This window comes from Typopeltis vanoorti, chromosome 5 (genome assembly GCF_054136105.1).
Source record: "Typopeltis vanoorti isolate ZY-2024b chromosome 5, IOZ_Tvanoo_1.0, whole genome shotgun sequence".
NCBI classification, from domain to species: Eukaryota; Metazoa; Arthropoda; class Arachnida; order Uropygi; family Thelyphonidae; genus Typopeltis; species Typopeltis vanoorti.
The window spans coordinates 128816997-128829012 of NC_143553.1; the positions used below are offsets into that span (position 1 = coordinate 128816997).

At 33.8% G+C, this 12016-nt stretch overlaps 1 protein-coding gene across 4 annotated transcripts in view; it reads right to left on the bottom strand.

Moving 5' to 3' along the window:
* Positions 1 to 8487: 8487 nt before the first annotated feature.
* LOC150106809 (transmembrane and coiled-coil domains protein 2-like) overlaps positions 8488 to 12016 on the bottom strand; it is a 316563-nt gene continuing 313034 nt past the window's right edge. For all 4 annotated transcript variants that reach the window (XM_090392723.1, XM_090392721.1, XM_090392720.1 and 1 more), the window contains one exon: positions 8488 to 9662. In XM_090392723.1, coding sequence (XP_090248849.1) covers positions 9548 to 9662 — 115 coding nt within the window. In that variant the 3' untranslated portion in view covers positions 8488 to 9547. The remainder of the gene's footprint in view (positions 9663 to 12016) is intronic.

Here is a 12016-nt window from a genome sequence, read left to right on the forward strand (position 1 = left end):
GAGGCACAGAATTACTTAGATTACGTGTTAGTTCAACTTTCGCTGTTGGAAGCAAATGAATTGGCAGCTTTGGACTTACATCGCCACAGTTCCCCTTCGAGGTCCAGTGACATGTAATGACACGCTGAACAACTGAGATCGAAGCACTACAGTCTTCACTCCCAGAAGTCTGTGCCCGAATTTATCCGCGTAAAGAAGATAACGGGAATTGTGATCTCAGGACAACCACTTTTATGCTTCCAATCTAAGAAAATCCGTCACCTGAGAAAGCAATGCATAGAACCCAAATGCAGGAATTGCAGCCGCAACGGACAAGTACATATGAGTATGCCTTTGTATTGAGGGCAAAAGTGGAATTACAAGAAATTGATGAAAAGAAAGTACTGGAAGATAATGTGCAGGATATGGAAACAGAAACACCACAAACACAAGAAAAAATGATTCAAGATAAGGAAGTTATGCAATGGAACGGTAATCAGATTAATCTACTCCTTTGAAAGAAGTACTGGGAAAACCGAAGCTCAAGATGATAAAATGTGTCCAAGTACACCAGAAGAAGATGCTACAGAAGAGAATGAAACAACTAGAAAAAAATCAAGAAAGGGTTAAAAACAAAATAATAAAAAATATTTGGAAAATGACCAGACAAGAGAAAAAATTAGAAAAACAGAGGAAAGTACTAAAAAAGAAAAAGTATAAATACACTGTAAACAGAATCTGGAAAGGAAATTGAGATAAATCGATGCCCACAGCAGGATTCGAACCCGCAATCTCTTAGCTGGAGAGCGGTTACGCTACCCACTTGGACAACCAGGCTGACAAGAAAAATAAATAAAAAAAGCAGTAGAAAATCCGTATATAAAATGATATAAATAACGCACAGCATGAAAGTCATTAGCGTAAACTGTAACAGTCTAGACCATAAGGATACTCAAAACTTAGTAGAAAAAAAATCAGCTGACACCCATTATTCCCTTATAGGAAGTAGGCTAGGCCATTTAATCCTGTTTAGCTTTCAGAGGCTGAGTGGGCAGTTCAATCTCTGCCAGTAGCCAATCATAGATAGCTGGCCTATGACCATTATTAATTATTAATTATAGGCGGAAACCGATGAAGAGACTGGTAAACAAGAGCTGCCATCTCTTGGTACCTAACCCTAATCAAATATTTAAATATTTTCCAGATAATATAATAATATAAGAAACAAAATTTGCTGTATAGAAACCATACAACAATTTGATAAAATATTAACTTTCCATTTTATCTTAATCTACGAATTTACAAATAAAAGTAATAGTGGTGAATAACATTAACAAAATGTAACCTGAACATTCAGTTACTTTCTCATGAGGTACCCATAAGGTAAAGCGTTAGAAGTTGATATAATGTCAGAAAACAAAGTATGTAATCTCATTAATGTATATGGACCAACAAAACCTAAAGGAAAAGGATGGTTCAGGAACAAATAAAATAAACATAGTCCAGTTCCTTCAGTGATCTCCACATGGTAGAGGACAAACTTGAGTTTTCTCCAAAAGAAAAAAAAAAGTATTAATCGGAACTTTTCATTATGGAAATTCAATCAAAAGTTAATTGAGGAAAGTGAATTTAATATAGAAGTGGAAAAAATAATAAAAGAAGCAGAAAAATTTGAAAATGCAATAAGTACATGAGAAAGATTTAAATTAAATATTAAATGGCAGTTATCTGAAGAGAAGATGATCTAAAAAAATTATGTAGTCTATGCTACTCAAACAGACAAGTAAAAACAAAAATAGATGTCTTCAAAAATAAAAGAATTACAATACAAGGAAATGGAAGGTGCATGGCATGGCTACTCGCACGTTTAAAAGCTGTAGAAAATGATGAAGAGAAAACATCCACTACTTGGCTGTTTAAAAGAAATGAAAGAAGGATGAAAACACTGCATTATCAAGGGGGAAATATAAGAATATAGAATAAGAATATGGAAGAAGAAGATTCACTCAAGGTATCTTATGAACATGTTAACTTAAATAAGTTTATATGTCGCCGAATTGAAGCCTTTGGCTCTACATATAATTAATAATTTATTAGGACACCTTCTTGGCAATTCTCATAGTAGGGTATAAGTTCTGTTTGCTACAAACTTGGTATTTCTAGATCTACCTACTCACTGATGAGACCTCAATAAAGGTTGAAACTGGTCTGGGTAGTGACCTTCTCTGACACATAATGTGGAACAGTAATACAGCTCCTAGGAGCTGGGTTTCACATTATGGGGAAATATCAAGAATAGTGATTGGAGCTTGCTCCACCCTTACCATGAGTTGCCTCAGTGTTGCAATCCCCAAAGGGTCAGTTGTAACACTATCCAGGTATTTGCTTACGCTTGGACTCGCCAAACTTTATATATTTACTATATTTGGCATGAAACTCTTTGAGTTTCTTATTCGGCTATGAAACAACATGGGATGTAATATCCCTTAACTAAAATAAGTTTATATGTCGCCGAATTGAAGCCCTTGGCTCCACATATAATTAACATGTTACAGTTCTTTTTACAGAAAAAGAAAGCGAGCCCCCCGAATAATAAATTAATTTTTATCCATCATTTTTACCCAAGCTAACCCGAAGGGAGGTAGAAGAAATTGAAGTGCCCATTGCAATCGCAGAATACAAGAATGCAATAAAACATTTCTCAACAGGAAATCTCCCAGAACAGATGGTCTAACCAGTGAATTTTAAAAGAGGTATTTTCAAAAGTTGAACTCATATATGAGGATGATTAACGAAGTGTTAGAAAGACAGACAAAACCAGAAGATATCACTGGATACATCCCCTTAATACCAAAAGTTTCCAATCAAGAAAAAAGTGAAGGATATTAAAAAATGGAGAGGTATAACATTGTCAAATACAGATTATAAAATAATTTCAAAAATTCTCACAACAGAATACAGAAAATTCTACAGCAGAAACCTACTAAAAGAACATGCACAGTAAAAAGGAAGAAATATAAGAGATACTATAACACATCTGAGATGTGTACATAAATACTATCAACTGACCAACATGCCATGCATATTACTAAGTCTAGACATTGAAAGAGCCATTGACACTGTCAGCCATGAATACATCTTCGAAGTAGTAATGGATATAGGATTTTTTTTTTGGGGGGGGGGGGAGAAAGAAACTTTAAGAGCAGGTTGAAATTTTTTTTTTTTTATGAGAATGCAGAAAAATATGTAATAAATAAATAAAACTCTCCGTACCTTTCCAAATCAACTGTTCCGTACGATATCTCTCTATGGCCCTCTTCGCATTAATACTTGAACCATTAAGTTGGACAATAGACAAAAATACGTCATTGCAAGGAACATTCATTCATTGAGAGCAAAGCAAAGCTGTTAGCTTACGCCAATAATATAACACTTATCCCCGAAAGTGAAAGTGAGAGCGATGGAGGAAACAATAAGAATACTGGATACTTTCGGAAAGGTCTCAGCTTTTAAATTAAATCCGACAAAATCTTAGTGTATTATAACCGGCATCTAGAAAAGAGAACCTAAAATACTGCCAAAAATGTCGAAAAAATTACTTAGGAATCAAAATTGGAGTCCCGGATATTTATGTAGATCAGTGGAAAGAGTAGTATAAAGCAATATCCAAACAATGATCAATATGCGAAGAAGACATCTTTATGTGAGAGGCAAAGCCAGGATTTGTAATATGTACTTAGCCTCTTTGTTACATAGATATGGGTTCACGATATGAACCAATGCACATACAATACTATCCCATGAAACTGAAGCTGGAGATCCAGGCCTAGTAAATATACACCTAAAACATTGATAATCAGAGCCATAATTATGTAAAAGAACAAAAAACTCATACTATGGGTGCAATTACCTTTACACAAAAATACCTTCCTGACAGAGTCAACAGCTCTCTTCCTTCGATTGAACAAAGCTACCTATAATGTTCTTTGAAATGGCTGAGGGATATCGGTTTGTAGAAAAAAGTATCACATAGAGAATTTACTAAATACCAAATCATGCACAATGTATGCAAAGATTTTTATATCCACTTTCCCTATACCCCAGCACGGAGAACAAAGATGAGTTTTAAACAATGCATTCCTACTTACAATAAGTCCATTCTACAAAACGTTTTTCTTCAAAGTGCATATGCATGTTTGCTGACTAAAATGTGGGTTGTGGCAAAGGGCAGACTGTTGGATGACCCTGCAACCTGTCACTTTTGTAAAAGAAACAGAACCAATTTACCACATGACATGGCAAAAAAAAAAAAAAAAAAAAAAAACAGAAGAAATCTCGTGTGTTGTGAAACAATGGGTGCCACAGATTCCAGTGACAAATGAAAATGTATTATTTTGGCTAAATGATAAGAAGCCAAGTATGGTTCAAATAATCAGAATTATTATAACTGTATACTATTGGTCATACAGGTGTGACTTTATGTATGAAAGAAACGGCAGTGAAAATATCCTGACAAAGTTCCATCAATACCTGCAAGATTCAATGAAGAATTCTATCCTTTCACAAAAGATCAATGTAGAAGAATGGGAATCCTCAACAGTTCATTTTCCATTTTTCATTAGACTAATCAAATCAATCATCCAGATAGCTGATTAGATAGAGAGTATGAGAAGATCAGATGAGAAATGATGGGTTGATAGAGAGTATGATTGTACTTTTAAATGTTATGTCATTTGCTACTTGCTCTGAAAATGAAGAAAGACCTTTTCCAATCTTACTTATAAAATCTATTTTTGGAATGATTTGAGAAGTTGAAACCTTTTTTTGAAATCTCTGATTCTTGTTTGGAAAGACTGTACTCCGAAAGGTTAAAAATAACCTTATCATTTGGAAGACATGGTCTAGAGTTGTATTTTCTTTGATAAAGTTAATCAAATTTTTCGGTCTAGTAAGGAATCTCAAATTAAAAAATTGACATAAGATTTAAAAGTACAATCATACTCTCTAGACCGCAAAACCACCAAAACGTAATATTACACCCTCTGAAAAGAAAGCACTCTTAAACTTAAAAAAGAACAAAGACATTATCGTCCTTAAAGCAGACAAAGGAAACTCAACAATTATTATGAATATCAAAGATTACATAACAAAGATCGATGCTTTAGTTTCTGACTCGTCTAATTATCGTATATTAGATGTAGATCCAACCATGAAAAACCACAAAGAGACCAATCTCTTAATATGCAATATGACTAGATGGCCTCAAGAATTACAAAGAAATTTAAAATCTCTACATCCATTACCACCACACTTATTTGGTGAACCAAAAGTCCATAAAGTCGAAGTTCTACTTCGCCTGATCGTGGATGGCAGCAGAAATTCTCCTACATACCTACTAGCTAAACACCTAGCCAGTCTCTTGAAAGAGAAGATAAAGAAATCAACCTCATTCATAAAGAACTCTCTGAAAAACTAAAAAAATCAATATATCCAATACAGATATACTTGCAAGTCTAGATGTAGTGTCTTTATTCACGAATGTGCCGGTCGAACAAGTAATTAAGATCATAAAAGATCTCTTTCCAAACGACATTACGCAGCTTTTATGCCATTGCCTAAAATCAAACTATTTTAAAATAAACAACTTATTGTATCAACAACTGGAAGGCTTAGCCATGGGTAGTCCCATGAACAGATCCGCGCATGGCAGTGCTGTTCATGGAAAAATTAGAAAATGACATCCTATCAAAAATAACTCCGAAACCATCAGTCTGGTGGAGATATGTAGATGATGTGTTCATTGTTTGGAAAGACACCGAAAATGCCTTACACGAGTTCCTTCAAAAAATAAATTCTTTCCACCAAAAAATTAAGTTCACGTTAGAGTTAGAAAACAACCATCAATTACTTTTTTTGGACATATTAGTAAAAAAAACAGGATAATGGACAAATCAAGCTTACAATCTACCACAAACCTACAGACACTGGACATTATCTTCATTTTAAATCTACTCATTATTATGCACAAAAGCTGAGCATTATTCACATGCTCAAAAACAGAGCAATAAATATTATCACAGAAGAAAAAGACCTACTTGATGAGCTCTCAGTCATATCAAAAACTCTATCCAAAAATGGTTATCCACAAAATATAATTCAAAAGATTCTCCATAGAAACAGCCCACAGAGACAACCTCAAGTGACAGTACACATCGTCCATCGTCATACCTTATGCAGGCTCAGTCTCCAGCAAAATAGCAAAAATCAAGAAGTCGTTCAACATCAGAGTTGCCTTTAAACCTATTTTAACTACACGGCACATGTTAAGATCTCCTAAGGACAGCATCGCTTTCTACAAATACGCATGGGTATACAACATCCCATGTTCCTGTGGACTGAACTATGTAGGCCAAACATCACGTAGCCTAGAAATCCAAAAAAAAGAACATATCGGAGATGTTAACAACAACAGAACAGACAGGATTGGCCTATCATTTCTGAATTTCGAACCATTCCATTGATTGGGACAACAGCTCCATGCCGTACATTGAAGAAGATTTCAAATGTAGAAACTTTAAAGAAGTGCAGTGGTACTCTGTACAGGAGACAATCTCAATAAAAATCAAGGCGTGATATTAAAAGACATTTGGAAAAGCTTAATAAATTCACTATGTTTAGCAGAACTGAATTACACAAAAAACTATAAAACGCTATCTACTAACAATGATTAATTCTCCAAACTTTATGCTCTTAATGTCGCGCGTCCTTTTCAATTTTTTTTAAACTGATTTTGAGGTCGTTACTGCATTCTTCTGTTGTAGGATTTAATGTTAATGTAACCATTCTTGTCCTGAAGTCAGACAGACCCCAAGCTGGCAAAAATGGTTGACGATTGTATACATATATTTATATAAAAAATCATGGTCCAATAAAATCCAAAGAAAATGTCTCATATGTATATATTCAAATTATCTCTGTTGAAATTAACTATGTGGGAAATCTGTTGTCCTTAAAGGTCTTTAATGTAATCCTATTTAAAATCATCATGACCCAGCTTCATAGATAGATCCTCCGACTTCTATTTTTAACATTAGATTACTAATGCACACTCCTTGTCCAGTTATAATGGAGAACTACTGATTTAGGGCATCCTCAACATCAGGATTCTTACCTTCATGCTTCTGTATTTGGTATGTTCTGTGTTGTCCATTCTTCTCACAATTTATCTTGCTGTTGTACCAAGCATGTAATTATAGATTTTGGTACTCCACTTATCTTCACCATTTGATGATAACTGGTATTAGGTAATGGCCTTTGATTTGGTCTAGTCAGGCAATTTTTTTTGGCTAGTGACAAATGTTTATGCGACATCTTGGTAAGGATCCAAAATTTTACAAAATTATAATAAATTTAGTTTAATCCTTTATCCAAGTGTGAGCAAACAAAGTTTGCGCCTGAAAGTATCTTGAGGACTGGGGTAAGGTAGTACAACACCGGGCAACTCGTTGCAAAGGTGGAGTAAGCTAACATCACTCCTATCTCAGTATCTCCCATAATGCAAAACACATCTCCTTGCAGATATGTGTGTTATGTATTAAGGGGAGGGTCACACCCAGACTAGTTTCGTCCTTTATTGACGTCTCTTCAGTGGGAGCCAGGCCCAGACGTGGAGATACCAGGCAAAAGCAATAGCAAGGTCATCTCTACCTATAGGAGTTGCCAAAAGGTGTGCCACCTTTTTATTAAATTACTCTGGATTTAGAGAAAGATGCTGAGTTTATTTTTCACTTGGTTAGACTATAATAAATAAACTAAATTTATTAACCAAGTGAAAAATAAACTTTTTACAAAATTAAAATAAGTAAAATTATCCAAAAACAGAATGCTGAAAAATATCTACACTTTTTTTTTTATTAGGAACAGGCTCAACATGCAAGATGACAAGTGTGCACAACTGATGCTATGTTGCTCCTTAGAAGGCAATATGCTGTATAACCTGAGTCAGTGAGAGGAATGATGAGTCATTCACATTGCTGTCGTTTGGCACAGTATGACCTTTGACCTCCTTGTCCCAATAATCCTTAAATCACTGACCATTTACAAGCAATTATCTCAGAGGAATAATCTTGAGTGCTGCAGTCAAGATCCTCCTGTCCCAAATAAGTGAACTCTAGCAATTTCTTAATCTGATCTTGTTCTTTTTATACCAAATAATTGGCTGCCCTGATTATCCAATTAACTAGATTCTACTGAACAGGAATTTTCTCTTATATCCTAATAAACTCATTATACATAAGCACCAACCAAACAACTTTTATGCATAGGTGGATATGAAAATTTTCTATCCCTGTGTTCATTTTTTAGTGCCAAATTTATAGTTTATGTTTACTGAAGTCAATTCCATCTAGAAATCTCTGACAAACAGATGGAAACCTCGAACTGTTACTATGTGGCTAATACTAATGTGAATTAAAATGATACAAGTAGTTTCAAAATGCAAAACTTTTATTCATTTAAAACATTAACATTTTGGTATATCTCAAATAATCTTTCCTATATAACCCTATCTGCAAAGACAGTTGTGTAGGTCATTTTTTAATACAAAGAAGTGAATGAAAGTCTTTCATTTTATTATCACAGTAAATTCACCAGAATTAAGTATACATTATTAAAAAATGATATTATGAAATAAACATTTCATATAAAGAAAAAATTAAATAATAAAAATATAAAAATATGGGTATTACACAAACAGTTTTACCCAAGAGTATTTCACAGTTTTCTTTTTAAAGAGGAGGGAAGTAAAAATCAAAATCTATGTTATTAAATTTTTATTTATTACTTTTTTTTAATTAACTTTTTTTTTACTTTAAATCATAGCATTACTGAATCTTATGTACATTAATGTATGAGCAGAATAAGCTTTGATAGTGTTTAGCAAGGGAAATGTAACTTTTTTCTAATATAATGTATATATTTTTACTAAAATTGATCAATTTTTTAAATAAAATCTTTATTCAATATAGCTTTGTCTATTCCGTTCAACTTATACAAATGCTAACAAATGCATCTGTATAACCTGAGGATATTAATCTCTAACTAGAAACTAGTGAAATTGAAACCTGAAAACCAGAATTTGGCACAGAATATTAAGAAACATATGTAACATACTAAACATGTTCATATATATTCTGCTGTTAACAGCCAGAGAGATTGTGTCTGTGCATATAAGTTTTCTTAAAATAAAGAATTTCTCTATTAGGAATTAATGAGCTATTTGTGTATCATAAAATCATAAATAAGTAAACAATACCTGTACCAGCAAGTTTACTAGTACTTGATATTAAGAATCTTTGGTAAAGCACTATAAACCAGCATACCCCCCTTCTAAAATCGCAAGAAGGGAGAGCTGAAATAGTTCATATAAATGCAGGAATGCCAAGTTTTCATTTAGGATCAGTTATACCATTCTAAACTGCTGGACCCTGCTTTATTTATTTATTATTATTTTTTTTTATATCACTGTGATATGTCTATATTTGGAAGCAAGAATATGGAACTGTTATTCTTATATATACATATATTTAGCCACTAGTTTATGCACCCATTCTGTGACATCATTCCACTGCTGACACATCAGCACTACAGACATGATTATAAAGGTAGTCATCAGAATACGTACCCTGAAAAATAAATATGCGTTTTTATGTTACTTAAAACATTTTTAAAATTTATTAAAAATTAATCTCTTAAAAATTCTTAAAAGAATTTTAAATGATTCATTAACTGCAAAGTATTCAAAAAACTGAGCACCGCTATAAAAGTAAGCATAAAGGGATTGCAGATTTCTTTCTTATTTGTACTCCTCTTCTTCTCTTCTATTCATGGTGGGTTGAGTTCCTCAGGGACGAATTTTTGCCATTTCTTTCTGTCTGCTGTCTTTTTATGAAGTTCTATTATGGAGTTTAAGTGGGTGCTTTCTTTAATGTTGTCTTCCCCAGCTGGGCTGTCCTTCAATTATACCATTTAATAATATGTTTGGTAGTCTTTCTGGGTTCATTCTCGAAACATGCCCAAACCAGCTTAGTTGGCTCTTTTTTTTTTTTTTTTTTTAGTGCCGTAATTATTGTTTCTTTAAAGTTAAGTTCTTCTCTGACTTTTTCATTTGCTTTTCTTTCTGTCCAGTATTGATTTTTCTTAGGCATTGAATTTCAAAAGCATTGAGTTTATCCATTTCTTTTTTACTTAAGATCCAGCATTCTGAGCCATAGTGTACTGTTGGAATTATCATTGTTTTGTATATTTTTAATTTGAGTTCTTTGCTTAATCTTTTATTGTTCCATATTTTTTGTAGTCTGCCCATTGTTATCCACCCATTATTGATTCAGTATTTGATGGTTTTGGAATAGTCTAGATCTTCAGTGATCATTGATCCTAGGTAATTGAACCTGCTTTACTTGTTTTATATTATTGTTTCCTATTTTCATCTTGATTGCGAATATAAGACTAAAACTGAAACAGAAGTACAAAGGAAAGTTCCAAAAAACTAGAAGACATCTCAAAACTAAATGAAGACAGGCTAAGAACAGCATATCAGAACATATTGGAAACTAAGCTTAAGACCCCAAGTGAAAAACAAAATATAAATACAAGAGAAGAATGACTGACTACAGTGCTAAAAAAAGCAGTAGAGGAAGTAATTCCTGAAAGAGAAAAGATCAACAAGAAATGGATAACTCAGGAAACCCTAAAATTGGTACAAGAGAGAAAAGAAAACTGAAACTTAAAAGAGATAATTCAGAGGTAGCAGATGAGTAAAAATGCAATGAAGTATGGAAAGCAGCAAGATCTGATAAAGCCAAATGGTTGGAGGACCAGTGCAAAGACATTGAGCAGTACTATGGAGAACGCAAAACTAGCGAGGTCTACAAACTTATAAGAAATGTCAATAGGAAGTGGCAAACAAGATCAGTAGCAGTCAAAGATGAAAATGGTAAAGTATTGATGGACAAGACAGAAATCATACAACAGATGAACAAGATATTGCAGCGAACTATATAAAAATCAACTAAATGATACTGCAACAGAAGTAATCAAAGAACTAAAAGCAATCTCTCCACCAGCAGAGATCTTTAAAAATTACATCTTGGAAGAGGAGGTGAATAAGGCTATAAAACATCTCAAAAACAACAAGAGTGCTGGAAATGACAACATAATAGGCGAGATGCTAAAATATGGGGGAGAATCAGTTTCAAAAGAAATACATAAGGTATGTAATGAAATATGGAGATCAGGGTATACCCACGAAGAGTGGAAAAAATCAGTCTTCGTTGTTCTTCATAAGAAAGGCAGTGCTTTAGAATGCACCAATTACAGACCTATTGCATTAATGAGTCATCTTAGCAAAGTGCTGATGAAAATACTAACAGAGCACCTGAAGGGGCATATGGAGGCACATCTTCCGGATGAGCAAGCCGGATTTCAACAAGATCGAAGTACAGTGCAACAAATACTCACACTAAGACTAATAGCAGAGAAAGCTCGAAGAACAAAAAGATATATTGCTGTTTCGTGGACCTCCAAAAAGCATTTGATAATATTGACCAAAATATAAAATGGGCTGTCTTGGAATCCTATGGTGTGGACAATAATTTGATCTGCCTGCTGAAAGATATAAACAGCCAAGCACAAGCTAAAATCAGAATAGCAGGTGAGACTGGAGATTGGTTTGCCACTAGTCAAGGCACAAGGCAAGGGGACCCAATATCACCGATGTGTGATGAAGATGATTGGTGATATTGGGTCTCCTTGCCTAGATAGAATAAGAATACTACATAGGATTAAAGAAGAAGGTGGAGGCATTTCAATAAATGGCATGAGAATAGACTACCTCTGCTTTGCAGATGACATCGTTGTGATTGAAGAATATACAGCAAGGCTGGAACAGACATTGCAAACACTATACACAGAATGAAAAAGGTATGGAGTAAATGTCAACTTTGAAAAAACTAAAACAATGATATTTGGACAACAGGAG